Consider the following 14,599-nt stretch of genomic DNA (forward strand, 5'->3'; position numbering starts at 1 on the left):
GTCGCAGGGTAGAGGAGAAGCCAGAACTGCACTGCAACACACTCATGCAAGAGAGGAGCACCCAGGAAAGGTTGTGAGAATGTGAGTGAGCATGCACGGCTGAGGCCCTGTTCGAGATCGTGAGGTGGCTGTGTGAGAGCACATTTGTGGATATGTGTTTAAGGGCCTCTCTCAGAACCTTGTGCATCTAACAATTTTGAGATCTTTTTTTTTCCTTGCCTAGCTGTCTGCATGCCAAATGGTGGCAGAATGAAAGAGAGACTCTGCTCGAATGTGTATCTCATTTTGCACATTGTGCATACGTCTTTGCATTGCGCAGAGCATCTGTGCATGAAAAAGCAGAGTACGTGTGACTCTGCGGCTCTTTTGCATGTCCTGTGTATTGTCCATCTGCACAGTCAGCCCTTGCCATTTTCTGGAAAGCACGGCTTACCAGAACTCGAGATCACTCCTCTTATACAAAAAGCTGGATTCAAGTCCAATAGCACAAGACACCAGCAAGATTTTTGGAGGTATGAGCATCAGAGCTTTGACTCTAGAAAGTTTATACCCAAAAAAAATCTTGTCGGTGTCTATGGTGCTATGGGACTTGAATGCAGCTGTTCTGTTGCAGCTAGTGCTGCCAACTTCCAGGTGGCACCTGGAGATCTCTCACTATTACAATTGATCTCCAGATGACCAAGATCAGTTCACCTGGAGAAAATGACTGCTTTGGAGGGTGGACTCTGTGACTTTATACCCCGCTAAGGTCCCTCACCTCCCCAAACCCTGCCTTCCCAAGGCTCCACCCACAAAATTTCCAAATCTATCCCAACTGGTTACCCTCTGGAATTTATTGGGAAAAGAGTGTTTTAAATGACTCATGACCAATGTTCCCTCTAAGCTGCAGAGTCTTGAGAGCAAAAATTCTAGTTTGCGAGCTACTGGCCTTTAAGTTGTAAGCTACTGCATCAATTAGTGTACTCTGGGGTCATCCATCCTGAACAAAGACAAAAATGTGTGAGCTGGAGGCTAAAAATCTGTGAGCTAGCTCACACTAGCTCAGTTTAGAGGGAACACTGCTCATGATCTCTAGAAGCTTTTTGAACTGTGACTTATGCCTCTGCCTACCATCAAGGTACTTGCCAGGGTTGGCTCTGCTTAGTTTCTGAGATCTGATTAGATCAGGCTTGCCTGGGCTATCCAGGTCAGGGTGGAAATTCCTAGAGCAGGGGTGGCCAAACTATGGCTTGGGAGCCACATGCTGCCCTTTCACACAGGAGGTGAAGGAGGAACTGAATACAGGAGGTGTAGGAGGAACTGAATACAGTCAAGTTAGCTTGCTTAGCATTGGGGCCTTGAGCACTGATGCATACACAGGTGAATATTTCCACCATGTGTGAATTAGGGAAGGAGGGGGAAATAGGCCATCCAAGCCGTAGGCTGATCCTGCATTAAGCAGGGGTTTGGACTAGTCCAATACACCATGCAGTAAACTGAATGTCAAGCTGAGCAGCCCTTGCTGTGCTACAAACCAGCATGATAGGGCCACACAGTCAGTGATGCAAACAATGGGAATTATTAAATCACCCACTGCATCATCCAGCAAATGATGTCAAGGTGAGAAGCCCTCGCTGTGCTAGAAACCTACATGATAGGGCCACACAGTTATTGATTATAACAGTGGGCATTATTAGATCACCTGTTGCATCATCCAGCAAACTGGATGTCACGCTGAGCATTCCTTGCTCTGCAAAGAGCCAACATGATAGGCCCACCCAGCTCAGTGATGCAAGCAAGGGACATTATTATATCACTCACTGCAGGGCTGGCCAAACTGTGGCTCTGGAGCCACATGTGGCTCTTTCACGCATATTGTACGGCTCCCAGAGGTTGAGGAAGAACTTAATGCAGGCTTACTGTCAAGTAAGTGTGTTTAGCATCGGGACATCAGTCAACTTCCCAGGTCTGACTCATATGTAGGCAAACATTTTCACTGTGTGTGAAGTTGGGTTGCCAATCCACAGGTGGGGACAGGGGATCCCCCGGTTTGGAGGCCCTCCCCCCACTTCAGGGTCACCAGAAAGCAGGGGTGGGGGAGGGAAATGTCTTCTCAGCACTCCGTTATTCCCTATGGAGACCAATTCTGATAGGGTATAATGGAGAATTGATCCATGGGTATCTGGGGCTCTAGGGAGGCTGTTTTCTGAGATAGAGGCACCAAATTTGCAGCATAGTATCCAGAGCCTCTCCTCAAAACACACTCCAAGTTTTAAAAAGATTGGGCCATGGGGTCCAATTCTATGAGCCCCAAAAGAAGGTGTCCCCATCCTTCATTATTTCCAAAGAAGGGAAGGCATTTAAAAGGTGTGCAGTCCCTTTAAATGTGATGGCCAGAACTTCCTTTGGAGTTCAATTATGTTTGCCACAACCTTGCTTCTGGCTCCACCTCGCAAAGTCTCCTGGCTCCACCCCCAAAGCCTCCAGATATTTCTTGAATTGGACCTGGCAACCCTAGTAAGAACACATATCCATGAAGTGCCACTGATGGCTCTGTTTTGGTCTGTCAATATGTGGGAAGTAACCTATTGAATGGGTGATGTCACTTCCAGTGATGTCAGGGGTGTGGCCTAATATGCAAATGAGTGCCTGCTGGGCTTTTTCTACAAAAAAGTCCTGTTGCCCTGTGCTTCAGAGGACAGTACAGGACAAGCTATCACACGAGAAATAAATCCATACAACAGACTGAGAAGAGAGACCATAGGACAGCATGGACTTTGCCTACAGAAGGTTGATGGATCAGTCTTTGGCACTGCCAGTGAAAAAAGGATCAGGGAGCAGGTAATGTGAAACAACTGCACCTGAGATCCTGGAGAGTTAGCACCAGTCAGAATAGATAATACTGACCTTGATAAACTAATGATCTGACTCAGGGCTTTTTTTGTAGCAGGAACTCCTTTGCATATTAGGCCATATACCTCTGGTGTAACCAATCCTCAGGGCTTACTATAAGCTCTTGGAGGAGGCTACATCAGGGGTGTGCGTCCTAATATGCAAAGGAGTTCCTGCTACAAAATAAAAGCCCTGAAGAGACATGCAATGTGATTCTGGGGTTCCCCTGATCTGACTCACAGTACAAATCTGATTGGGATTCACCTTAAAAATTGTTCAGGACCCCTGAATCAGTTGTGGAGCACAGTGCAGCAATAGGAGGGGCCAGCTTCTCCTCCCTAACATACAATGGTATTTTGGGCAGCAAAAAAAAAGCTGAGGGGTCCAGCTGTTTGACTTATTGCCAGTCCCAGATGTCTTCCCTCCAGTCCATGTTACATGCCTCACGTAACAAGGACAAAAGGAAGCTTCATGTCTTTACGATTTTTCACCATAGCATGGAGAGGTACCTTATGACCACAGGGATGTGCTTACACAAGACTGGCACTATTTTCAGTTCTGAAATGTTGGAAAGGATGCTTTTGTATTTCTTCCAGTGTCTGGTATGGATCTGACCTTGGGAATGGAGGCCCAGGCTCTTCTAGAAGACATGCTGGAAATCACGTCCCAGAATCTGGTACACATGGAAGTGACTGAGCACTACCAGATCATCAAGGAGCTGGGCAAGGGGAAATATGGACAGGTGGTACTTGTGACACACAGGAAAAGGGGTAAGGATTGAACTCATTGTGTGCTCTGCTAATGCCATTCACCCATAGACCATTTACACTGCTTAGACATCCATGGGGGAAAGTGCCTGAAAAAGTGGGTGAAATCTTTGTGCTGTGATTTGTGAATGTTTTTGGAGAAGGAAATGCCTAACCAATTAGGTGCAATTGCCAGGTCAAATTTTTGTGCTTGCTGCCTATGGCAAACACATCAGGTACAATGGGGATCCTTCTTTTTTTTTGGGGGGGGGGGGGTTGAAAAGGCAGCATAGGGGTGAATAAATAAAATAAACATCCACTCTGAGCAGAAGTAAATATTTTTGACATGTCATCACAAATCACATCACAATGTGTCTTTTGCGGTGTATAAAGCAGCTTACTCTTTTCTGCAACATCATTCACCTTGTCTCTTCGTTGAACCATATTTTCTACAGGCTCCCAAACTCTTGCTAGTGAACCATATTAGATCATTCTACCGTCTTTTCTTCTTGTTTTCACTTAGTTCCCTGTCACTTGGCAGTCCTATCCTATGTGGGTCTCCCCCCCCCCCCGCCCACAGATCCTACAGTTTTTGCTAGTCTAATGGGCCCCGCCTCCTTGCTTCACTAGTGAAAGACAATACCCTGAACTTTTGTACAGTCCAGATCTCTGTGCCTGCCTTATATAGTTTCATTATGCAAGCATAGTTATGTTCCTGCTACATGATCAGTTCCAATACTCCTCTGTGCTATTGGTTTGTCAGAGCATGAATGCTTTTCTGGCAGCCTCTGTGAATTCTCCTTAATCCAATCAGAATTGATCTTCCATGAGCAAAGGAGGAACTCCAGCGCACTTAAGTTATTTCACGTGGGTAGAAAGCTCTATTATAAAGAAGACTTCATATTATGTGTTTATGGCTCAGTAGTAGAGCATCTGCTGGACATGCAGGGTGTCCCAGGTACAACCCCCAACATACCCAGTTAACAGTCACATAGGAAGTGATGTGAAAAACCTCTGCCCAAGGTCCTGCACAGCTGCTGCTACTCTGGCTGATAACAGATGGTCAGTTTGGGGCAGATGGGAGGTGTCCCAAATTGGCCAGCTCAGAAAGAACCATCCCGAGCCTTCCACATGCTGCCCCGCAAGCTGTCCCTATCCCATCTGTGAGGTGACTTGGTGCAGTCAGACAGCTGTAGTGCAGCATTTCCTTGGCACAGTTTGGGTTTCTTTTTTCCATAAATTTTTAGTGGTCATGCGCTCATGTGTTTTGGGTAGTTTGTGTTTTTTTTTAAAGCTGTAAGTGACTTGGGGCAGTTTGGTGGGTTCATACCACCAAGGCGCCTCACTTCTGTGCTTCCACATCCAGATGCTGAAGAGGTGACTGGTGTGTGGCTCAAAAATTTGCTACTGCTTCAAAAGTGGTAGCTTTTTGAGCCAATCTGAGAATGCCAGAGGACGGGGTGAGTATGGGGTGGGGATGGGCAGCAGATGTTAGCGTTTGGAAGGATTTTTCATGTTGGTTTCGGAGGGGTCTCTGAGTTGCCCCAAACTGACTGTCTGTTCTCAGACTCTGAGTAGATAATCCTGACCTTGATGAACCAGTGGTTATTCATGTCAAGTCTGCTGTATTGTTATTAACATGTTGTCTAACTCTGGTTCAGAAGCAAGGGATTCTGGGCTCTTACTGAACACCGATGCTGCTAGCTACCTCTCCTCCCCCCCTCCTCCCCTTAGCTATGCCTTTGTTGTGTAGTCTGCTTTGAAATGCTGATATGTGAACAAGATTGTGGAGCCTTCTCAAGCTGGGTGTCTGTGAGAGTCTTAAGCGCCAAGGCCTTGGCTTGGGAACGAGGGAGTAACATCCTTGTGCGAAAATATACTGCATAGAGTGCCCCGCCTGTAGGAATCCTTTGATCTATACCTTAAATGCTTGGTTACTGTCCATGTACCCCAGTCCTTCAATCTCTATCATGGTCTTCATTTCTGCGTTCAATAAACTAGTTACTTTGTTTCAGCCAAAGACTCGTTATTGAATACAGCTGACTTGACATTTTGAAGGACTCCCTATTTTGGAGTTCAACCTTTCCGGCAACTGAAAAGGCAATGTCCGACCAGCCTCCGGACAACGGAGAACTCCCAACAAGAGCGGAGGGGGCCGAGACACCCTGGCACATTCACACTGCCAGAAGGACCACGGCTTCCCCTCCCCAGTTTCAGCTGGTAGTTACTCCCCGGCAATACCAGCCGAGGACCTCGACCATGCTAATGGACCAGGCCCCGATCCACTGGGAGGCGATTATGACCCGCCACACCAAGCGGGTGCAGCTGGCCGAAGCTGCGGCTACCAACCCGGGCGAGCCGGAGGAAGGAGCCGAGGCGACCGTGACACAAGCCCCGGGCAGCGGGAGCGAAGATGCGGAGTGTGAAGAGGAGGACGGGGGGCCGAAACCCAAAGACCCGCCCGACGAGGACTACCAGATGTTCCGGTCACTGGTCCACCGCGAGGTTGATGGGGCAGTTAAGGACCTCAAGGAACAACTACAGACACTAACCGCCCAGCTGGGGAGAGCGTTGGGGGTAACCGGGACCCGCCAGCAACAGCCGGTGCCAGCGGGGCCGCGAGGACGGCCGAGCCAACCTCCACCCGTCGCCCCAGCGGGCCCCCAAGCGCCGGCGGCCCCCGCCCCGGCCAGGCAGCGAGACCTGGGGGGGGGGGTCGAGAGCTGGATGCAACTTTCGACGGGGATCCGGAGGAAGTGAACTATTTTGCAATCCAAGCGAATAGCTACATGCACTACTGGGGAGATCTGTTCTCTGATGAGGTGAGCCGAGTGGACTATTTGGGGTCGAAGCTGCGGGGTCCTGCTAAGAAGTGGTATGTGAGCCTGTGTGAAACCAACAGCCCGCTCCTGCACTTCGTGAACACGTTTGTGCAAGCTCTACTGACCCAGTACGAGGATCTCCTGCAAGAGGCCAGAGCGCTTTCAGTGCTGCGGAACATGAAGCAGGGGGCCCGATCCATCCGAGAATATGCGGCAGATTTCCAGGCGAAAGCCGCCCGAGCCCAGAACTGGAATGAAGTGATGAAGATCGAGCACTTCACTAACGGGCTGAACCCCAGCATCCTGGATCGGGCTCTCACCCAAGCCCAACCAGACACGCTAGTGGGGTGGATCCAGCTCGCGGGAGAGGTGGAAACCAACCTGAAAAGAGTGGCCATGCTGCGCCAGGCGCTGGCGGCGGGCAAGGGGGGACCCAAGACCACCCCGGGGAAAGTCGACCCCCCTAAAGCTAAGAAACCGCCGACGGTCGCGCTGGTGGGGCCCCGCCATTGCTTCCGGTGCGGTGACCCAAGTCACCTCGCCTCCAACTGCCCTCAGCCTCCCTCTGGGACCGCCCCAGCGCCGGGGTCAATCAGGCAGAGCACCCCGGCCCCCAAGAAGGCCCCTGGCCGCCCTAAGGATGCGGCGAAAAGCAGCGCGTTGATGGTGCAGGAGGAGCTGCAGGAAGAAGAGGTCCACCTGTCCGCGGAACTGGCCAACCTCGCGTGGGAAGAGGAGCCGGCGGGAAACGACTCCGACCTGCTTTGAGCGGTGCCAACCAGCAGGTCGATCGGGAAAAGGCACCACTAACGGTAAAAACCACGGGAAGACTGTACTTTGTGATGGTAAAACTATTGAACCCAAAATTGAAAAGATTCCTGCAGATTTGAGCCCTCATAGACTCAGGGTGCAACCGGGAACTAATCTCCCCCAAGGTGGTGGAGGCCCTGGGACTGGAGCGCGCACAACTGCCCCACCCCATGTTGTTTGAGCAGATGGACGAGTCGGTGATGGGGGGGGAACCGTGTACGCAGGAAACAGAGCCATGCCACTTGGGGATTGAGGGCCATTGGGACCTGGAGACTTTTGTCATTGCCCAAGCGTGCGGCTATCCCGTGGTGTTGGGAGTGGGGTGGCTGGAAAAACATGAGCCCCTTATCCGCTGGAAGGCACAGACCATCAGGTTCCCCGACCCAGACTGTAGCGGGCACCTATGGAACCCGGCATGGGGGCCGTGAGCACCCGCCGCCCGAGAGAGGGCGTGCGTCCTGGTCGAGGAGGTGCACCAGGTCTCGAGCGCCTATCGCGACCTGATGGAGGTTTTCAGCGAGCGGGAGGCCAACCAATTACCCCCCCCCATCGGAACACAGACTGTGCTATAGAGCTAATCCCCGGGGAAAGTCTACCAGATGGGGTGGGCTGAGAAAAAGGAACTGCGCAAATTCTTAGACTTGAACTTGAAGAGAGGTTTCATCAGACCCGCAGCGGCCCCAGTTTTGTTTAGAAAGAAGAAGGATAATACGCTTAGACTTTGCACTGACTTTCGCGGGATAAACGTGATATCAATGTCCAATGCCTACCCCATCCCCCTCATCAAAGACTTATTGAACACGGTGGCGGGGGGGAAAATCTTCACAAAACTCGACTTGAGAGACGCGTACTTTTGAGTGCGCATCAAAGAGGGGGATGAGTGGAAGATGGCGTTCAACACCCCAATGGGACAATTTGAGTATTTGGTTATGCCGTTTGGGTTGCAGGGGGCACCCGGGGTATTCATGAACTTTATAAATGATGTGTTGAGAAAATTTCTGTACAAGGGGGTGGTGGTGTACCTGGATGACATCATTATTTACTCGCAGGATGAGCAGTCCCATGTAAAATTGGTGAGGGAGGTGCTGGCCACCCTGCTAGAGCACCAGCTGTATGCCAAACTGTCTAAATGTGAATTTCACCGCACTGAATTGGACTACCTCGGATTCCGAGTGTCCAGGGACGGACTAGCCATGGACCCTGCGAAAGTCCAGGCGGGCTTAGAGTGGGCTCCCCCGAGGACACGTAGACAGCTCCAATCATTTCTCGAATTCTCCAATTTTTACAGAGGATTCATTGAGGGGTTCGCCCAGATCGCCCTACCCCTGACTGACCTCCTCAGGACAAAGGGGAAGGGGGAGGATGCGAAACGCCCCGGGGCCAAGCTAAACTGGACGCCCGCTTGTCAGGCAGCTTTCGACAGGCTCAAGCAACTGTTCACTAGCGAGCCAGTCCTGAGCCACCCGGATGAGCAAAAGGGCTTCGTGGTCCAATGCGACGCTTCCGACGTCGCCTTAGGAGCCATTCTCATGCAGAGGGATGGGGAGGGGAAGCTACGGCCCTGTGCTTACATCTCGCGGAAGTTCTCTTACGAGCAGAGAAATTGGTCAGTGTGGGACAAGGAGGCTTTCGCAGTCATGTTTGCACTAAAAACCTGGAGATCGTGGTTGGAGGGAGCTAAGGTGCCATTCGAGATCTGGACTGATCACAAAAATCTCGAAGCCTTCACCGGGAAGAGGAAATTAAGTGAAAAGCAAATCCGGTGGGCAGGATTCTTTTCAAAGTTCGATTTCACCCTAAAACACATCCCGGGGACCCGGAATTTCTTAGCCGACGCCCTATCCAGGCTCCCGCAACACGAAAGTCAGAGGGAAGAGGTGGTTGACTCGCTAATTTCCCCCACGCAAGTGGCGGCCATGGTCACCACCCGCTCACAGAAAAGGAGGGAGCTAGACGGGCTCAGCCGCGAGCGCATCGCCTTGGAGACCGAGAGGGAGGGAGGTGGGCGGCCCGAGGGGGTGCAGAAGGGAAAGGACGGGTTGTGGTACAAGGGGGAGAAACTCTACGTACCGATGTCACTGAGAAGGGAAATCTTGCAACTGTGCCATTCGTCCAAGCTGGCCGGTCACTTTGGCTATGTAAAAACCTTGCCCTTAGTGAACCGGCAGTTTTGGTGGCCATCTCTACGAAAGGACGTGTCAGAATTTGTGACCAGTTTCCTGGTGTGCATAATGGCGAAGAAGAGGGGAGGGAAGCCCCCGGGTATCTTGCTGCCACTAGAAACAGCCAAACGCCCCTGGTCCATTGTGTCCATGGATTTCATAGTAGAACTCCCTTCATCGAGGGGGAAAACAGTCATTTTGGTGGTGGTGGACACGTTTTCAAAACAAGCCCATTTCATCCCCTGTGCCCAATTACCCACAGCCAAGAAACTGGCCGCCCTATTCTTTGATCACGTGGCCAAAATCCACTCAATTCCAGACGTTATTAGTGACCGGGGGCCTCAGTTCGTTGCCACCTTTTGGCGGGAGTTCTGCAAACTGTTAGGAATGGAGCAGGGGCTAAGCTCAGCGTACCACCCCCAGACGGACGGACAGACGGAGAGAGTGAACGGGGTGCTGGAACAGTATTTGCGATGCTTTGTGAGTCAACGCCAGTCCAACTGGGTAGACCTCCTCCCTTTTGCAGAATATGCCTATAACAACAGTGCTCACAGTTCCACTAAAGCCTCCCCCTTCTCCACAGTGTTTGGGTATGAGGGAAAACCAATCCCGATGCTGCCAGGGGGGGAGGGTCCAGGGACGGGCTCTGCCTTCGAGCAGTGGTGGCAGGGACCTAGCCAGTGCTGGCCAGCTATCCAGGAAAACTTAAAAACAGCAAAAGAGGCTTACAAGAGGCAATACGACAAGTCTCACGTGCCAGTCTGGGAACTAAAAGTTGGGGACTCAGTATACCTGTCAACGAAAAATCTACCCCTTTCCCAACCATCCAGGAAGCTGGCTTTTAAATTCGTGGGGCCCTTTAAGATCAAGCGGGTAATTAACCCAGTAACGGTGGAATTAGATTTGCCTCCGGCTCTTGGTAAAATCCACCCTGTATTTCATTGCAGCTTACTTCGTCGAAGCCCGCACTCGACCGATTGGCACCAATCAGAGTCAACGAAGCACAGTTACGAAACACAGAGCCATAATCAGGAGCAACCTCGAGCCCGCGCCATAGGGGGGGCTTAGGGGGGGCAGTATGTCAAGTCTGCTGTATTGTTATTAACATGTTGTCTAACTCTGGTTCAGAAGCAAGGGATTCTGGGCTCTTACTGAACACCGATGCTGCTAGCTACCTCTCCTCCCCTTAGCTATGCCTTTGTTGTGTAGTCTGCTTTGAAATGCTGATATGTGAACAAGATTGTGGAGCCTTCTCAAGCTGGGTGTCTGTGAGAGTCTTAAGCGCCAAGGCCTTGGCTTGGGAACGAGGGAGTAACATCCTTGTGCGAAAATATACTGCATAGAGTGCCCCGCCTGTAGGAATCCTTTGATCTATACCTTAAATGCTTGGTTACTGTCCATGTACCCCCAGTCCTTCAATCTCTATCATGGTCTTCATTTCTGCGTTCAATAAACTAGTTACTTTGTTTCAGCCAAAGACTCGTTATTGAATTCAGCTGACTTGACAATTCAGTAGAAAACAGCATAATGTATTCATTTCCCCAGGTTTTCCAGGTTTTATATATATATATATATATATATGTATATATATATATATATATATATATGTATATACACACACACACACATACACACAAAGTTGTTTTAGGCTGCATGTGTACCATATTTCAGCTGTCTGTTGTGCAAGTACATGTATTGGCGTGATGCAGTACTCATGTGTCTCTGTCCTTTCCTCAGGGACCCCCATGGCTCTCAAGCTTCTGCCGAAGGCCAGCACCAAGCTGCAGAACTTCCTGTATGAATACTGCGTGGCCCTCTCACTCTCTGCCCACCCTGCCATCATTGGCATGTTCGGGATTGCCATAGAGTCCAGCCAGCACTATGGCTTTCTGTATGAGGCAGCTCTGCACAGAGATCTCATCTCCATTATCAAGCCAAAGGTAGGCAGCTTGCTATGCCAAGCACACTTTCTTTGGAGTAAACCCATTGTATAACAAGGGGCTTGCTTCTGAGTAAACCTGTTTAGAATTGCTCCCAAAGGCTGTACCTGGATATTACACTATTGTTGCATTGCTGTAATCATATACAACTAGATTGTCTTTTCGGCAATAGGAAGACACAGCTGTGAATGACTATGATAGTGTCAAAGAAAGACACAAAAAAGTAAATTTCCAAAGCTGTTGAATTCTTTATTATATGATTGCAAGAGGCAGCAAAAGCCGAATCTCTGGTTGGGGGGAGATCTTCTCTCAAGTACACTTACACAGGGTTTTTTTGGTAGAAAAAGCCCATCAGGAACTTATTTGCATATTAGGCCACATCCCCTGACACCAAGCCAGCTGGAATTGCATTCCTGTGCGTTCCTGCTCAAAAAAAGCTCTGTATTTACATTTCCCCTGATAAGAACACACAATTCCAGTGAAGCTGACTTCTTAGTATATTTTCTCTGGAGGTGGTCATGGCTTGATTGAGGCCAGTTAGTTTTTGTTTCCAGGTCACTTATTTTTGCAGTCACAACAGCACATCCCACCTAGCCTACATGACTTCACTATTGTAATATGTTTCCGTTCTGGTTCATATTTACTTCCACAATACCACAACTATAGCACACCAGCTTCAACCATGCTTGGATACAACCTAATTCTTCCATAGTTGCTAGTGAGGGAACAAATGAGCATGTTCAGAATATGCCAGGTTTCTGATTGGTTCCAGAGTTCAACAATTCAAGCCCTATTGCATTGTTTATTGGATGTCCCATTCTGTTGATTGTATTGATGTAGTTGTGTAATCCACTTTGAGTCCCATTTATAAATAATATAAAATGAAGAGAAAAAAAACACATCACCACTTTGTCAATGAAAGGACTCCCTTCTCAACTCCACTATTTTTCTCTGATTAAAATGTTTAAGGGTGAAACTAAGCACGGCAGTGGAGGGGAATCCATGTATATATATGCTGTACTAGAAAGACTCCTGTGTATGTGTTTGTGTACATATTTGTATAGGGGGGGGTTATATTTTGCCTACCAGGTCACTAGCACATGAGGAGTCCTAACTCTATCCAAATTTATTCATATATATATATATTCCGCCCTTCCATTCTCAAACAGATTCCCAGGGCAGGTTGTAATATGCTTATGAAGATGTTAAAGCACAAATATGTTCAAATCAGCCCTAAGCAGCTTCTGGTTTCCACCTATAATAAGGAAATCATATGTGTAATTCAAAACACCTCTTAACCAGCATTAAAACAGTTATCAAAACTAATTTCACCATTTCCCAGCATGGACAGAAGACTTTTTATAACCCAAAGGCCTTCTTATAGTGGCAGTCTCTAATCTGGAGAACTGGGTTTGATTCCCTACTCCTCCACATGCAGCCAGCTCGGTGACCTTGGGTCAGTCACAGTTCTTCAAAGATCCTCACAGGATGTCTGTTGTGGGGAGAGGAAGGGAAGGAGATCGTAAGCTGCTCTGAGACTACAAGTGAAGGGCAGGGTATAAATCCAACTCTTCTTCTTCTCTTAAAGAGGGCAATTATCAGCATTCAATGGGACATCAGTAGGGATCACTAGGTAGGGCTACCAGCCTCCAGATGAGGCCTGGAGATCTCCCAGTATAACAATTGATCTCTAGACTAAAGAGTGAAGTTCCCCTAAATAAAATGGCTGCTTTGGATGTTGGACTATATGGGATTGTGTTCTTTTGAGGTCCTTCCCCTCTGCAAACTCCACCCTCCCCAGGCTCCACCCCTCCCCTAAAATCTCCAAGTATTTCTTAACCCAGAACTGGCAACCCCATCAATAGGTCAGGTGGTCCTCCCCAGTAGGGCAGCCCTACTACCCAGTGCTATTATTGTACTGGGGGGGGGGGCATATGTCTGCACGACATCATCAGATATTGTGATCTCAGACAATTCCAGCATTATCAAGTTCACAAATGGTACTTTGAATAGGTGCAGAAAACCATCCTGAAAATGGTAATGATGAAACAGGATAAGAGTAAGAGGGACCCAGCAGCATACTGCCTTCAGCAATCTAGTAGCTGCTTTTTAGACTAGTTGCAGTAAATATAATGCCTCTATTCTCTGACTAGGCTGGCATCCCAGAGCCTGCAGCCAAACTCTGTGCCAAACAGCTGGTAAGCGCCCTGGAATTCATCCATAGCCGGGGCCTTGTGTACCGAGATGTCAAGCCTGAGAACATCCTGCTTTTCGACCGCCATTGCCGCTGCATCAAACTGACAGATTTTGGCCTGACGCGCCCCCAGGGCACCCTGCTGCGTCTCGTGGCTGGGGTCATCCCCTACACTGCACCCGAGCTGAGCCGTGGCACTGGCGACACCCCAGGGTTGCCCATTGATGCCAGCCTGGATGCTTGGGCTTTGGGGGTGCTGATCTTCTGCTTGCTCACCGGTTACTTCCCCTGGGAGAAGACACTTCCCGAAGATTCCTTCTTTGAGGACTTTGTGATATGGCAGGAAACTGGTCTGGATGAAGATGTGCCCTTTCACTGGCGACCGCTCTCAAGCGATGCCATCTCTATGCTACGAAAACTCCTGGCCTTGGAACCAGCCAAACGTGGCCCTCTCCGCTGTGTACTCAGCTACCTTGACCGGCCGTGGCGAGCAGAGGGGGCGGCCAAAGGTCACTAGCAACAGAGTAATTGTACCCAAAGGAATTTCATAAGTACAAAAAAAGTAAAGTAATTTTTGCTATCTTTTATTTGCTTGTGAATAATCCAAAGTTATATTGTAATTCTGATGGATAAGAAGCACAGGTTGACTATTTAAAACTCCAGTGCACCCGTATATCCTGACTTTATAATTTTGCAGAAAATATCACAAGCTCTCCTTTTATTCTAAGCTGTTTTTTTTTAATTCAAGTCTTAGCGTCTTCTTTTTTTAATTTATAAAAACATGATACACCCTAGGCTTCCGATCTGAAATTTTGTATCCAGATATTAAAAATATGCCTATTTTTGAAATTTTACATAATGTTGTTTCAGTTCCATGAGGCAGGACCATAGTCTGCAAGGCCTGTTCTTGTTATCCCCTTTCTTTTTACCAGTTATAAAGGGCACATAGCAAGATCACAGTGGTGACATGCATGTCTGGGCATGTGCCCAGGTGATCATTTTCTGGAAGAGTCACTGACATTATCTGGACTTTTAAAAATGGATATAGCAAAGT

At 48.9% G+C, this 14,599-nt stretch overlaps 1 protein-coding gene across 1 annotated transcript; it reads left to right on the forward strand.

Annotated features, from left to right (window-relative positions):
• The first annotated feature begins 3,475 nt into the window (after positions 1 to 3,475).
• On the forward strand, positions 3,476 to 14,092 carry LOC132584021 (serine/threonine-protein kinase SBK2-like). The gene is made up of 3 exons (XM_060255791.1): positions 3,476 to 3,641; positions 11,149 to 11,351; positions 13,505 to 14,092. The coding sequence occupies exons 1-3, from the start codon at positions 3,476 to 3,478 to the stop codon at positions 14,060 to 14,062; spliced, it is 927 nt and encodes a 308-aa protein (XP_060111774.1). The 3' UTR covers positions 14,063 to 14,092.
• The last annotated feature ends 507 nt before the right edge of the window (positions 14,093 to 14,599 follow it).

The sequence above is a fragment of the Heteronotia binoei genome, chromosome 15 (assembly GCF_032191835.1).
Source record: "Heteronotia binoei isolate CCM8104 ecotype False Entrance Well chromosome 15, APGP_CSIRO_Hbin_v1, whole genome shotgun sequence".
Taxonomy (NCBI): domain Eukaryota; kingdom Metazoa; phylum Chordata; class Lepidosauria; order Squamata; family Gekkonidae; genus Heteronotia; species Heteronotia binoei.

Bases quoted from the DNA above. Each gene is read 5' to 3' on its own strand.
- LOC132584021 (XM_060255791.1), top strand. From the start codon at position 3,476: ATGGATCTGACCTTGGGAATGGAGGCCCAGGCTCTTCTAGAAGACATG. The intron at 3,642-11,148 runs GTAAGGATTGAA...TCCTTTCCTCAG, and splicing joins TGTGACACACAGGAAAAGGG to GGACCCCCATGGCTCTCAAG. The intron at 11,352-13,504 runs GTAGGCAGCTTG...TTCTCTGACTAG, and splicing joins TCTCCATTATCAAGCCAAAG to GCTGGCATCCCAGAGCCTGC.